Source organism: Scyliorhinus canicula, chromosome 1 (assembly GCF_902713615.1).
Source record: "Scyliorhinus canicula chromosome 1, sScyCan1.1, whole genome shotgun sequence".
Taxonomy (NCBI): domain Eukaryota; kingdom Metazoa; phylum Chordata; class Chondrichthyes; order Carcharhiniformes; family Scyliorhinidae; genus Scyliorhinus; species Scyliorhinus canicula.
The window spans coordinates 216851844-216867980 of NC_052146.1; the positions used below are offsets into that span (position 1 = coordinate 216851844).

General features: G+C 47.9%; 1 protein-coding gene across 1 annotated transcript in view; it reads right to left on the reverse strand.

The window, feature by feature from the left end:
• Positions 1–245: 245 nt before the first annotated feature.
• LOC119971697 (aftiphilin-like) overlaps positions 246–16137 on the reverse strand; it is an 89764-nt gene continuing 73872 nt past the window's right edge. The window contains exons 8-9 of the mRNA XM_038807606.1: positions 4090–4213; positions 246–1405 (exon numbers count right to left, since the gene is read on the reverse strand). Of these exons, the coding sequence (XP_038663534.1) occupies positions 1261–1405; positions 4090–4213 (269 nt within the window). The 3' untranslated portion in view covers positions 246–1260. The remainder of the gene's footprint in view (positions 1406–4089; positions 4214–16137) is intronic.

The following is a 16137-nucleotide window of genomic DNA, read 5'->3' on the forward strand; positions in this document are numbered from 1 at the left end:
ATGTTAACAGACTAATGAAAGTACTTAGTACCTGTCTATCAGTGACTGGCACATAACCAGTTCATTGTTACTTTTCCAGTTAAAGAGCACTGCATTGAACTGGCAAACCACAGAGTAAAAGTAAGGTCGGGGCTTTAGATTAAAGGCACTGCTCGCACTATTCTTCCTGGATAGAGCTCACACCAAACCTGTAATGTTGCCTATAGATGACATTTTTGTCACAGTGAAAAATACAGAACAACATCTTTTCAAATCATCTCTCTTTATTTTCGGTGTATTCTAAAAGTAAATTTACATACTACAGTTATAAAAGAACCTGGACATGCACATCAACCTATGTAGGTTCTTCTTTGTATCAGAGTTTTTCCATAGGAATTTCACCAACATTTACAATCCATAGTTGTTACTGTACATACAGCCCAAATCACTGCAAAGTATTATGTCCACCTTGTCTTTACACTGTGCAAAATCCTCAATAAACATATTAGTGGCAAAATAAAGCAAAAATAATGAGTGAAAGATCAGGTTCACCTCAAGGATTTATATAAGACATTTAGATATTGGTCCCTCATCCCCCAAATGAGCTTAGGCGTGTGAGATCCAGCATCTCATTCAAAGATGAGCCCAGCTGATGCCTGAACTGTCATTAGATAGTGGTTTCCTAAATAAGTAACACATTTTCACCTCAGTAATGGCTTTAATGGTAACTGCATCACCTTGATTTGGAGCCAGTCCTGTATATACCAGATAGACCATTAATTTGATGAAACGTGAAAAATGGTAATACCAAAAAATGCCTACAACCAATGCCGTTTGATCAACTAGGCTTGGAAATACACCGCTCCCCAAAAAAAACTGTTCTCACTTGCGTCAGAAAAAGTAACAAAACTCAACATGAAGCAATTCACCAGGATTCCGCTGTTTCTCAGAATCTGAACACAGTTACGCCTGTGTGAAAATGTTTAATGACGGTCCCTGTCAGATTAGCTGACGAAACAAATTTAGCCAACCCAGTCCTGCAACACAAAGAAAATAACTAATCTGCAAAATAAACCTTCCACCTGATATTTACAGATTTTTCTAATATAAACACTTAAATCACTTCAGTATAAATAAATATACAACAGCATCATATTCTCTGTAGAACTCTCCAGAACAGCTGACTAACAAATCATCTGAATGACTGATTAGCTTTATTTTATGAAAGCCAAAATAAGTTTGATTTTAAAATGTTCAGAAAATAAAACTATGATCCACTGTTCAGTCTGCCTTTTCACAGCAGCTTACGAAAGGTGTTAATGTGGTTGGAAACATCAGCACTTTGGCGTGCATGAATGATAAGTCTGGAAGGCTCGCTATCACTTTGGCAGCTTCCTTACTAAGAAATTCTTCTTTCTTGGGTTTCCTATGAAGCATAAAATAATAATTATTTTCTATTTTTAATTTGCAATCTTAATGTAAGAATTGAGAAAGTGCAACATTACACATTTAATCAGATTGTTTAATAAATCGCCCAAAAGTCAAATATTCAAGTTATCATAGCTCATTATAAAATAACAAAGGTTAGCTCCCTCTAAAGACTTTTATCAAATTGCATCTATATTACGTGTTTAAGTTCCAAGACAGTTCACAGGAGTGGTTACAAAACTTAATCTGACAATGAGTCACAAAGGACAGGTGGACAAATCTCAGTCAAAGAGGTTGGTTTAAAGAGAGAGAGAGAGAGATAGAGGGAGAGGGAGAGAGAGGGAGAGGGAGAGGGTTTAGGGAGGCAATTCCAGAACTTAAGGACTCAAAACATCTGACGTCATAGCCGCTAATGACAAAGTGATTCAAATCGGGCATGCTCAGGGAGCTGAAATTGGAGCGTGCACAGATCACAGCGTGTTGGAGGAGGATACAGAGAAAGAGGGGTGATGCCAGGGAAGGATTTGAAAAGAAGGGTGAACATTTTAAAATCAAGGCGTCGATGGACCGGGATTCACAGTGAGTCACCAAGCACATAGGTGATTTGTGGAAGGGGATTTGCTGAGAGTCAGGATACAGGCAGCAACATTTTGGACGAGCTGAAGTTTGGGCGGGGGGGGGGCTGGACTCGGGGGCTGATCAGGAAAGCATTGTAATTGTCAAGTCTAGAGGTAACAAAGGCATTGGATGAGCGCTTCAGGTGAGACCTAACAGAGCCAGAGGATGTAACCTCTGGTGGTGGAAATGGGTAGTCTTGGTGATGAAGACGAGATGGGGTAACTTATCTCCTGATTCCTCAAAGATTGTCCAACGTCTATAAGACACAAGTCAGCAGAGTGATAGGTAGCACGGTGGCACAGTGGTTAGCACAGCTGCCTCACAGCACCATGGACCCGGGTTCAATTCCGGCCTTGGGTGACTCTGTGGAGTTTGCACTTGGATTGGACTGGATTTGTTTATTGTCACCTGTACCTAGGTACAGTGAAAGTATTGTCCTGCACACAGTTCTTTCTACGTGTCTGTGTGGGTTTCCTTTTATGTGCTCCAGTTTCCTCCCACAGTCCAAAGATGTGCAGGTTAGGTGGATTGGCCAATCTAAATTGCCCCTTAAGAGTCCAAAGATCTGCAGGATTATGGGGATAGGGTGGGGGTGTGGAACTGGGTAAGGTGCTCTTTCAGAGATTCAGTGCAGACTCGATGGGCCGAATGGCCTCCTTCTGCACTGTAGGAATTCTATGATTCTATGAATAATCTTCACTGGCCTGGATGGTGTACCTCCAATAACACACAAGCTTGACACCATCCAGGACAAAGCATTCCTCTTAATCGACACTCTATCCATCACCTTAAACATTCACTCCCTTCACCACCAACACAGTGGCAGCAGTGTGTACCATCGACACAATACACTGCAGCAACTCACAAGCCTTCTCCAAAAGTGCCTCCCAAAACCTCCACCTCTAACAATTAGAAGATCTTGGGAACACCGCCATCTGGAAGTTCCCATCCAAGCCACACTCCATCCTGATTTGGAAACATCATCACCATTCCTTCACTGTCACTGGGTCAAAATCCTGGAATTCCCTCACTAACAGCTCTGTGGTGTACCTACCTACCTATGTTTAAGATTGCGACTCACCACCACCTTCTCAATGGCAATTAGAAATGGGCAATAAATGAAGGCCTAGCTAGTGATGCCCATTTCTCATGAACGAATAAAAAAAACACAATGGTTTCAGTCTCCCCAATATTAAATTGGAGGAAATTTCTTCATTGGGTGCTGGGTGTCTACCAAGTAGCACGACAAATGAGGGACAGTGGATGGATCGAGAGATGTGATGGGTGGCAGTGCTGAACATTGTCAGCATACCCGTTGAACCTGGTGTGTTTCAATGGAACCATGAGAGGGCAGACTCAAGGAAAAGAGGGGAGAGAGCTGGAGCTGGTGGATCATGTGTTTAATTGCGTTTAAGATCAAAGAGAGAGAGAGAGAGAGAGAGACTCAAGGAGAAGGATAAATAATAATGTATTGTGGTCACAATCACACTGAACATTATTGTTGATTTTTGATTGCGGACAGGTAAAATGAAGAAACAAAAACCTGACCAAAGGGACTAAAACCCAAATAGCAAGACTGGTGACATGAGAGTTTGGTGCCAACAATATTATTGCAGAAGTTTAGGAAGGAAAAGGAAGTTGGAAAAATACAGAGGGGAATAAACAGCCACCATCTTCAGAGCAGTTAAAATACTAGACATTAATTTGTCTCAGAATTGGATTTCAGTGGGGTCATTTTTCACCTAATAGGTTTTCCAGTGCACATGGAATCCACATTGAAATAAAATTACATTCAGATGAATGCTTAATTTAGCTATTCACAAACAAGATCATGTCCAGATAGAAGAAAATAAACAGAAGCACACTTGAGAAACACTACAGGGCAGCAATTCACTCTCAAGATTCGAATAAGTTAGGTAACATCACATGGATTTGTACGTTAAACATTAATATAAAAGCATATTTAATTTTTAATTAGATACCCAACAGACACGCTGGTGTATAAAATAACACTCAATGTAAACTTAGCTGCTAGATAGAATTGCAGAGGATTGGATTTCTTACCTGGTGGATGTGCTGGTCTTCTCCGCTGTCGACATGAGGCGAGCAAATGCATCAGTCATTCGATTAACTGTACCAGAGTCTTCCAGTTTAGATGTGGTCAATTCATACAGTTCTGGGTCGACACCTGTAGAGATCAGGGAACAGAATCAGGCCACTCATCCATCCGCCACATAGCTACAAATATAGCGAGACATGGTTTTAATTTCTGTAAACATCTGAAATATTTATAAAAATCAATTTGGCAGCAAGTTTCAATGCACACTCTGCCGGCTGTAATATAATTTAACTGAAGTTTCCTACAGCACTAGCCAAGCCATCACTGAGAATTTAAAGCAATGATGTTTTGCCATGCACAACATCAGATTCTCTGTAAAAGTGACACATTTTTTTGGACAATGAACATTGAGATGTTCTTTTTATTTTTAAACTTGTTTTTATTCAAAATTTTACAGAATTTTTACAAAACCACTACTAAAAGAAGGCAACAAAAAAAAAAAAAAAAAAAGAATGAACAACTTAACAAAACAAGGTGGGATAATTACCATTTACAAGAAAAATCTATCCACAACCCATACAGTTCCCCACCACCGCCTGGAGAACCCCAGCAAGGACCCTCTCAAGGCAAACTTTATCCTCTCCAAACTTAGAAACCCAGCCATGTCACTGACCCAAGTCACCACACTTGGGGGTTTCGCATCCCTCCACATTAACAAGATCAGTCTCCGGGCTACCAAGGAGGCAAAGGTCAGGACTCCGGCCTCTTTCGGGTCCTGCACTCCCGGATCTTCTGACACCCCAAATATCGCTATCCCCAGATTCGGCTTTACCCGAGTGTCCAAGACCTTGGACATAGCCTTTGCAAAGCCTCGCCAAAATTCTTTAAGTGCTGGGCATGCCCAAAACATATGGACATGGTTTGCTGGGCTCCCTGAACACCTCACACACCTGTCCTACACTCCAAAGAACTTGCTCATTCTCGCCACTGTCATATGCGCCCGGTGTACCACCTTAAACTGAACCAGGCTAAGCCTGGCACAAGATGAGGAGGAATTGATCCTGCCCAGGGAGTCTGCCCACAGGCCCTCACCCAGCTCCTCCTCCCACTTGCCCTTCAGTTCCTCCGCCGAGGCCTCCTCCGCCTCCTGGTATATGTCTGATACCTTTCCGTCTCCTACCAACATGCCCGAGATCACCCTGTCCTGTATCCCGCAGGAAGGTAGCAGCGGAAATTCCACCACCTGCTTCTTCAAGAAAGTGCGGACTTGCAGGTACCTAAAGGTATTCCCTGGGGGCAAACTGAATTTCTCCTCCAGTGCCTTCAGGCTAGAGAAAGTCCCATCTATAAACAAGTCCCACATCCTTTTGATATCCGCTCTGCGCCAGCTTAGAAACCCTCCGTCCATTCTACCCGGAACAAACCTGTGGTTGTCTCGTATCGGGGTCCAGACCGAGGCCCCTACCTCCCCCCGTGCCTTCTCCACTGACCCCAGACTGGCAGCAGTGCCGTTATCAGTCCCCCCCAAGCTAGTATCCCTGCAAGACGCCGCCTCCACACCTCCCCCCCCCACCCTCGCTGCCCAATAATAGCTGCAGAAGTTCGCCAGCGCCCCTGCCCCGACTGCGCTCTAAGATCAGTCTTTTAACTCGCGGGGTCTTGTTTGCCCACACAAATCCCGTGATAATCCTATTCAACCGCTTGAAGGCGGACTTGGGGATGAGGATAAGAAGGCACTGGAAGACGAACAAGAACCTGGGGAGGACCGTCATCTTCATGGATTGCACCCTGCCCGCCAGGGGGAGCGGTAGCATGTCCCACCTCTTAAAGTCCTCCTCCAGCTGATCCACAAGCCGCATTAGGTTGAGCTTGTGCAGGACATCCCAGCTCTTAGCCACCCGTATACCCAAATAGCGAAAGATCCTCTCCACCACCTTGAGCTGGAGCTTTCCCAGTCTCTTTTCCTGGCCCCTCGCATGGATCACAAAAAGCTCGCTTTTCCCGACATTCAATTAGTACCCTGAGAAATCCCCAAAATCTTTAAGGATCTGCATGACCTCCCCCATCCCCTCCACCGGATCTGAAATCTACAGGAGCAGGTCATCTGCGTACAGTGAAACACGATGCTCCTCCCCCCTCTGAACCAGCCCCCTCCAGTTTCTAGACATCCTCAGCACCATGGCCAACAGCTCGATTGCCAGGGCAAACAGCAGGGGGGACAGGGGGCACCCCTGCCTCGTTCCTCGATGTAGCCTAAAGTACTCCGACCGCAGGCGGTTCGTCAACACACTCGCTACGGGGGCCTGATACAGTAATTTGACCCACCCTATGAATCCCTCGCCAAATCCAAATCTGCCTAACCCTTTCCACAGGTATTCCCACTCCACCCGATTGAAGGCTTTTTCCGTGTCCATTGCAGCCACCACTTCTGCATCCCCTCCTTTCGAGGGCATCATGATCACATTCAGGAGCCTCCGCACATTCGTATTCAGCTGCCTGCCCTTGACAAACCCCGTCTGGTCTTCATTAATCACCCCCGGGACACAGTCCTCAATTCTAGTGGCCAGGATCTTGGCCAACAGTTTGGTGTCTACATTAAGGAGCGATATTGGCCTGTAGGAGCCATATTGCAACAGGTCCTTATCTCGCTTAAGGGTGAACGAGATCAAGGCCTGCGACATCGTCGGGGGAAGGGTTCCCCTTTCCTTAGCCTCATTGAAGGTTCTCAACAATATCGGGCTCAACAGCTCTGAGAATTTCCTGTAGAATTCTACGGGATATCCGTCTGGTCCCGGAGCCTTGCCCGACTGCATACCCTCCAAACCTTTAACCAATTCCTCCAACTCAATCAGGGCCCCCAATCCCTCTACCCGCCCCTCCTCCACCTTCGGAAACCTCAGTTGGTCCAAGAATTGCTTCATCCCTTCCCTCCCCTCCGGGGGCTCTGACTCATACAATTTACCATAAAAATCCTTGAAGACCTCATTGATCCTTTCCGAGCTCAGGACCGTGTCTCCCCCCCCCCCCCCCCCCCACACATCCCTAATTCCCCCAATTTCCCTGGCCGCCTCTCTCTTCCGTAGTTGGTGCACCAGCATCCTACTTGCCTTTTCCCCATACTCGTACACCACTCCTTGTTACTTCCTCAACTGAGCCTCTGCCTTCCCTGTGGTAAGCAAGTCAAACTCCGCCTGCAGGCTCCAGCGCTCCTTTAGCAGCCCCTCCTCAGGGGACTCTGCATACCTCCTGTCCATCCTGAGTATGTCCCCCACCAACCTCTCCCTCTCCATCCTATCCCTCTTCTCTCTGTGGGACCTGATAGAAATTAGCTCCTCCCTGATAACTGCCTTCAGCGCCTCCCAGACCATACTCACTGAAACCTCCCCTGTATCATTGGTCGCCACAGAGTTTTGGATACTCCTCCTAATCCGCCCACAGACCTCCTCATCTGCCAATAGTCCTACGTCCAGTCTCCATAGAGGGTGTTGGCTTCTCTCCGCCCTAATTCCCCCAATTTCCCTGGCCGCCTCACTCTTCCGTAGTTGGTGCACCAGCATCCTACTTGCCTTTTCCCCATACTCGTACACCACTCCTTGTTACTTCCTCAACTGAGCCTCTGCCTTCCCTGTGGTAAGCAAGTCAAACTCCGCCTGCAGGCTCCAGCGCTCCTTTAGCAGCCCCTCCTCGGGGGACTCTGCATACCTCCTGTCCATCCTGAGTATGTCCCCCACCAACCTCTCCCTCTCCATCCTATCCCTCTTCTCTCTGTGGGACCTGATAGAAATTAGATCCTCCCTGATAACTGCCTTCAGCGCCTCCCAGACCATACTCACTGAAACCTCCCCTGTATCATTGGTCGCCACAGAGTTTTGGATACTCCTCCTAATCCGCCCACAGACCTCCTCATCTGCCAATAGTCCTACGTCCAGTCTCCATAGAGGGTGTTGGCTTCTCTCCGCCCCAGCCCCAACTCCACCCAGTGCGGAGCACGGTCCGAAATCGCAATGGCTGAGTACTCTACCCCCTCCACTCTCGGGATTAGCGCCCTGCTCACCACGAAAAAAATCAATCCGCGAGTACGAGAAGTTCTAAAGTTAAAGGAATCTCTCAAAATTAAATCTTTCCAATATCTTTCTTCCTCATAAATAAACATTTTCTTTAAATAGTTGCAACATGGCTGCCCCAAAACTTTACATTCTATAATCTCTCACATTACAGGCATTTTACCAGATGATTTAAAATCTGAGAGTTCAATGAATTATTCCCATTTTCCAAATTCCTGATGCTGGTACTAACGCGGAGAAATGCAAATGCTGAATAAAAGAGATTTGTGTGATTAACCATAACAGCAGAAGGTTAAAACTATTGCTGTTAGCAGTAGCAAAATTATATCTCAGAAAATGAGTAATCTAAGTCTAGAATAGTAAATCAGAAAGAATGTAAATTGGTCATGGTGAGGAAAAATTTGAGTTATGGAGATGCCATTACATTTGCCAATTAGTGCTTATAAATTTCCAGAAAAATAAATTTTGCAGTATTTTGACAAATTATCTGAAACATCTTGAACCTCAGCAAATGTACCAAACCACAAAATGTTTTCATTAATCATATCCTTGGGGATCTAAAAATCTGCAACTTCCACGGGTGCAAATAATTTTACAATAAATATCAGTGCACAAGGTTTCAACCTCATTAAATCAAATCAGCTAACTAGACAAAAATGTGATTATGATAAAACAAAAATTAGACAAGTTCAAAACTAGAAAAATGAGCAAGAAAATGGTCACCGGCAAAGTTGCAGAAATGCTTTTAAAAATAGACAAAACGCTATTGGAAGAAAGCAGTCGGAGTACATTAGACACATCATCACTTAAAACTCCAAATGGCAAGGATTTTGTACAAAGATTTCCTGATGAAAAACAAATTGTGCAATCTATGTTTCGGCAGATTCTTTTAACTCCTTAGAGAGTGGAGGCATGAAGTAATATTATACAGTCATATGGGGATCCAAAAGGTCCCAGATTTCATCCCCAATATACAGCATGCAAGCTGATCCAAGACATGGTGTTGGCAGAAATGCCTCTGTGCCTCAAAGTAGAGGTAGAGCAGGCAATTAGGAACACAAATGGAGACTTCAGGTTGCGGCTATGGCTTGGTAGGTCGCACGTTCTGCAGCTTCCGCCGATAACGGACTTTTGGGCCCTTTTAAGGAGCCTCAGCGGCATTTGTTCGACGATTCCCGGTGTGGGAAGGTAGCAGTGAGGGTCCCCCAGCACTGTATGGAGTTGACCAAAAGCGGAGCAGTCAAAAAAGTGGCTTTAGAGCAGAGAGGAGAACGGGTGCAAAAAAACAAGATGGCGGCGGGCGGGGACCAGGCAGCGTGGGCCCAGTGGTCTCGGGAGCAGCAGGAGTTTTTTTTAAAAGCTGCTTTGCTGACTTGAAGGCGGCGATGCTGGCCCCTATGAAGGCGTCGATTGAAAGGTTGGTGGAGACCCAGAAGATGCAGGGGACGGCGATTAAGGAGGTGCAGCAGAAAGTCTCTGACAACGAGGACGAGATTCTAGGCCTGTCGGTTAAAGTAGAAGCGTACGAGGCCCTTCACAAAAAATGGCAGGAGAAGCTGCAGGACCAGGAGAACAGGTCGAGGAGGCAGAACCTGCGGATTCTGGGTCTCCCTGAAGGCGTGGAGGGGTCGGATGCTGGGGCGTATGTGATCACGATGCTGAGCACGCTGATGGGTGCGGGGGCCTTCCCGTGGCCCTTGGAGCTGGATGGGGCACACAGAGTCCTGGCAAGGAGGCCGAGGGCAAACGAACCGCCGAGGGCGATGGTGGTGAGGTTTCACCGTTTCACCGACAGGGAGTGGGTCCTGTGATGGGTTAAGAAGGAGCGGAGCAGCAGGTGGGAGAATACCAAGATCCGTATCTATCAGGATTGGAGTGCAGAGCTGGCCAAGAAGTGGGCAGGATTCAACTAAGGGCTAAGGCGATCCTCCACGGGAAGGGGGTGAAGTTCGGACTGTCACAGCCGGCGAGACTGTGGATCACATACCAGGACCGACACCACTATTTTGATACGCCGGATAAGGCGTGGACTTTTATCAAAAACGAGAAGCTGGACTTGAATTAATGGTTTGCAGTATGTTATGAGGGATGTTGGTGAGGGAGTGAGGGCGATGCTTGTTCGGGTGGAGTTTATTTCCCCCCCCCCTGCGTTTTCTTGGGAATGGGTGGGCCCGTAGCCCAGAGGGACTGGGGCGAGGTTGCAGTTAAAAGGAACTGCGCCACAGGGGGCGGGGTCAGCCCAGGTAGGGAGCGTGGCTTAATATCCCGTGAAATGGTAGGGGCGGTACCTGAAGGGGGGGGGGGGGGGGGGGGGGGGGGGTGGTACTGAGTTCAATGTCCGCGTTGGTCTATATGGTGAGCGGGGGGGCAGGGACTTTCACTACCCCACTTTGGTGGGGGGAGGGCTGGTGATCTGGATGGGAAATCCAAAAGGGGATTGGAGGCAGAGGCGGGAGCGGCCGGGGTCAGCATGAGTCAGCTGACTTACGGGAGTGCAATGGGGAGGGTGTTGGGGGGGACGGGGACTGGGTGCTGCTGTGCTGATTGATGGAGAGTTGATGGTAAGAGGGAGAGTCGGGCGGGGAGCCTCCGCCTGGGGGGCTGGAGAGTGCGGGAGTCGTGGGCACGTGGCTGGCCTAAAAAAGGAGATGGTTAGTTGGGGGGGGGGGGGGGGGGGGGGGGGGGGGTGGACTTCCGCGAGTAAGCCTTGTGTACATGGGAGAGGAAGGAAAACTCCCTCGCCCTTGGCCTGGCAAATCTCCACGGATCCACTCACCCCATCCGGTCCATAAACCCCCCTCAGAATTTAGCCGCTGCTAAGAGACCGGCAGCGGCTAAGGTTCTGAGGGGGGTTTATGGACCAGATGGGGGGAGTGGATCCGTGGAGATTTGCCAGGCCAAGGGCGAGGGAGATTGGGGGAATTAGGGATAGGAGGGGGGAACACGGTGCGGAGTCCAGCTAAAATAAATGAGGTCTTTAAGGACTTTTATGTGAGTCAGAACCCCGGGGGGGGGGGGGGGAGAGAGAGAGAGGAGGATCGCCTGTGGAACCCCTTTATCGTCCATATGTCTATCCAATGACCATTTGAACGCCCTTAGTGTTGGCGAGTCTACTACTGTTGCAGGCAGGGCATTCCATGCCCTTACTACTCTGAGTAAAGAACCTACCTCTGACATCTGTCCTGTATCTATCTCCCCTCAATTTAAAGCTATGTCCCCTCGTGCTAGACATCACCATCCGAGGAAAAAGGCTCTCACTGTCCACCCTATCTAATCCTCTGATCATCTTGTATACCTCAATTAAGTCACCTCTTAACCTTCTTCTCTCTAACGAAAACAGCCTCAAGTCCCTCAGCCTTTCCTCATAAGATCTTCCCTCCATACCAGACAACATCCTGGTAAACCTCCTCTGCACCCTTTCCAATGCTTCCACATACTTCCTATAATGCGGCGACCAGAACTGCATGCAATACTCCAAATGCGGCCGCACCAGAGTTTTGTACAACTGCAACATGACCTCATGGCTCCGAAACTCAATCCCTCTACCAATAAAAGCTAACACACCGTACGCCTTCTTAACAACCCTCTCAACCTGGGTGGCAACTTTCAGGGATCTATGTACATGGACACCGAGATCTCTCTGCTCATCCACACTACCAAGAATCTTACCATTAGCCCAGTACTCTGTCTTCTTGTTATTCCTTCCAAAATGAATCACCTCACACTTTTCTGCATTAAACTCCATTTGCCATCTCTCAGCCCAGCTCTGCAGCTTATCTATGTCCCTCTGTAACTTGTAACATCCTTCCGCACTGTCCACAACTCCACCGACTTTAGTGTCATCTGCAAATTTACTCACCCATCCTTCTACACCCTCCTCCAGGTCATTTATAAAAATTACAAACAGCAGTGGCCCCAAAACAGATCCTTGTGGTACACCACTATTAAATGGACTCCAGTCTGAACATTTCCCATCAACCACCATCCTTTGTCTTCTTCCAACTAGCCAATTTCTGATCCAAACTGCTAAATCACCCTGAATCCCATGCCTCCGTAGTTTCTGCAATAGCTTACCATGGGGAACCTTATCAAACACTTTACTGAAATCCATATACACCACACCCTCATCCACCTGTTTGGTCACCTTCTCAAAGAACTCGATAAGGTTTGTGAGGCACGACCTACCCTTCACAAAACCATGTTGACTATCTCTAATCAAATTAATTCCTTTCCAGATGATTATACATCCTATCTCTTATAAACCTTTCCAATACTTTGCCCACAACAGAAGTAAGGCTCACTGGTCTATAGTTACCGGGGTTGTCTCTACTCCCCTTCTTGAACAAGGGGACAACATTTGCTATCCTCCAGTCTTCTGGCACTATTCCTGTAGACAAAGATGACTTAAAGATCAACGCCAAAAGGCTCAGCAATCTCCTCCCTAGCTTCCCAGAGAATCCTAGGATAAATCCCATCCGGCCCAGGGGACTTATCTATTTTAACACTTTCCAGAATCGCTAACACCTCCTCCTCATGAACCTCAAGCCCTTCAGTCTAGTAGCCTGTATCTCGGTATTCTCCTCGACAACATTGTTTTTTTCCTGTGTGAATACTGATGAAAAATATTCATTTAGCACCTCTCCTTGGACTCCATGCACAACTTCCCACTACTGTCCTTGACTGGCCCTACTCTTACCCTAGTCATTCTTTTATTCCTGACATATCTATAGAAAGCTTTAGGGTCATCCTTGATCCTACCTGCCAAAGACTTCTCATGTCCCCTCCTGGTTCTTCTTAGCTCTCTCTTTAGATCCTTCCTAGCTAACTTGTAACTCTCAAGCGCCCTAACTGAACCTTCACGTCTCCTCTTTACATAAGCCTCCTTCTTCCTCTTGACAAGTGTTTCAACTGCTTTAGTAAACCACGGTTCCCTCGCTCGACCACTTCCTCCCTGCCTGACAGGTAGATACTTATCAAGGACACGCAGTAGCTGTTCCTTGAACATGCTCCACATTTCCATTGTGCTCATCCCCTGCAGTTTTCCTCTGCATCCGATGCATCCTAAGTCTTGCCTCATCGCATCATAATTGCCTTGCCCTGCGGTATATACCTATCCCTTTCCATCACTAAAGTAAACGTAATCAAATTGTGGTCACTATCACCAAAGTGCTCACCTACCTCCAAATCTAACACCTGTCCTGGTTCATTACCCAGTACCCAATCCAATACGGCCTCGCCTCTCGTTGGCCTATCTATATATTGTATCAGGAAACCCTCCTACACACATTGGACAAAAACGGACCCATCTAAAGTACTCGAACTAGTGTTTCCAGTCAATATTTGGAAAGTTAAAGTCCCCCATAACAACTACCCTGTTACTTTTGCTCCTATCCAGAATCATCTTTGCAATCCTTCCCTCTACATCTCTGGAACTTTTCGGAGGCCTATAGAAAACCCCTAACAAGGTTACCTCTCCTTTCCTGTTTCTAACCTCAGCCCATATTACCTCAGTAGACAAGTCCTCATCAAACGTCCTTTCTGCCACCGTAATACTGTCCTTGACTAACAATGCCATCCCTCCCACTCTTTTACCACCTTCTCTGAGCTTACTGAAATATCTAAACCCCGGCATCTGCAACAACCATTCCTGTCCCTGCTCTATCCATGTCTCCGAAATGGCCACAACATCGAAGTCCCAGGTACCAACCCATGCCTCAAGTTCACCCACCTTATTCCGGATGCTCCTGGCATTGAAGTGGACGCACTTTAAACCACCTTCCTTCCTGCCGGTACATTCCTGCAACTTTGAAACCTTACTCATGACCTCACTACTCTCAACCTCCTGTATACTGGAGCTACAATTCAGGTTCCCAATCCCCTGCTGAACTAGTTTAAACCCTCCTGAAGAGGGATGGAGGAGTTGGCAAAGGGGTTGGGGAGTATGCAGGCGGGCAAGGCCCCGGGGCCGGATGGATTCCCCGTTGAGTTCTACAGGAAGTTCTCGGAGCTGTTGGGCCCGCTGTTGCCGAGAACCTTTAACGAGGCTAAGGAAAAGTGAATCCTTCCCCCGACGATGTCACAGGCTTTGATCTCGCTTATCCTCAAGCGTGATAAGCACCCGTTGCAATGCGGCTCCTAAAGGCCGATTTCGCTACTTAATGTAGATGCCAAACTGTTGGCCAAGATCCTGGCCACTAGGATTGAGGACTGCGTCCTGGGAGTGATTCAGACGGGGTTTGTGAAGGGCAGGCAGCTGAACACGAATGTGCGAAGGCTCCTGAATGTGATCCTGATGCCCTCGGAGGGGGGGAACGCAGAAGTGGTAGTGGCAATGGACGCGGAGAAAGCCTTTGATCGAGTGGAGTGGGAGTACTTGTGGGAGGTGTTAGGCAGGTTTGGGTTTGGGGAGGAATTCATAGGATGGGTCAAATTGTTGTACCAGGCCCCGGTAGCGAGTGTTTCGATGAACCGGCTGCGGTCAGAGTATTTCAGGTTATATCATGGAACGAGGCAGGGGTGCCCTTTGTCCCCCCTGCTGATTGCCCTGGCGATTGAGCCGTTGGCCATGGCGTTGAGAGAATCCAGAAACTGGAGGGGATTGGTCCGGCCTGCTTTTGTACATTGCAGATCCAGTGGAGGGGATGGGGGAGGTTATACAGATTCTTAGGGATTTTGGAAACTTCTCGGGATACAAGTTAAATGTGGGGAAAAGCGAGCTTTTTGTGGTGCATGCGAGGGGCCAGGAAAAGAGATTGGGGGAGCTACCGCTCAAGATGGTGGAGAGGAGCTTTCGGTACTTGGGTATCCAGGTAGTCAAGAGTTGGGGGGTTTTGCACAAGCTCAATCTAACACGCCTGGTGGATCAGATGGAGGAGGACTTTAGGTGGTGGGATGTGTTGCCACTCTCCCTGGCGGGTAGGGTGCAGTCCGTAAAGATGACGGTTCTCTCTAGGTTCCTGTTCGCCTTCCAGTGCCTTCCTATTCTCATCTCCAAGTGCTTCTTTAAGCGGGTAAATAGGAGTATTACGGGATTTGTGTGGGCAAATAAGACCCTGCGGGTTAAGAGACGGATTTTGGAGCGCAGTCATGAGGGGTGTGGGTTGGCACTGCCAAATTTGTGTAGCTATTACTGGGCAGCGAATGTGTCTATGATTCAGAAGTGGGTAATGGAGGGAGAGAGGGCGGCGTGGAAACGGCTAGAAGCGTTGTCCTGTATAGGCACTAGCTTGGGGGCACTGGTGACAGCAACGCGGTATACCACGAGCCCGGCGGTGGTGGTGACACCGAGTGTCTGGGGGCAGTGGGGACGGCATAGGAGGGAGGTGGGGGCCTCAGTTTGGACCTTGATACGGAACAATCATAGATTCATTCCGGGTAGGATAGATGGTGGGTTCCTAAGTTGGCATAGGGCGGGAATCAAAAGAATGTGGGACTTGTTTATTGATGGTACCTTTGCCAGTCAGAGGGAAGAAAAATTTGGGCTACCCCCGGGGAATACCTTTAGGTACATACAGGTTCGGGCTTTCGTGAAAAAGCAGGTGGGGGAATTCCCACAGCTGCCTGCTCGGAGGATACAGGATAGGGTGGTCTCGGGCGTGTGGGTTGGGGATGGCAAGATATCGGAAATATACCAGGAGCTGCAGGAGGCGGAGGAGATCTCGGTGGAAGAGTTGAAGGGCAAGTGGGAGGAGGAGCTGGGCGAGGAGCTGGATGAGGACCTGTGGGCTGATGCCCTGGGCAGGGTCAATTCCTCCTCATCTTGCGCCAGGCTTAGCCTGATTCAGTTTAAAGTGGTGCATAGGACACATTTGACAGGGCGAGAATGAGTAAGTTTTTTGGGGTAGAGGACAGGTGTGTGAGGTGTTCAGGGAGCCTAGCTAATCATGCTCATGTGTTTTGGGCATGCCCGGCACTTACGGAATTTTGGAAGGGCTTTGCAAAGGTTATGTCCAAGGTCTTGGACACTCGGGTAAAACCGAGTTGAGGGAT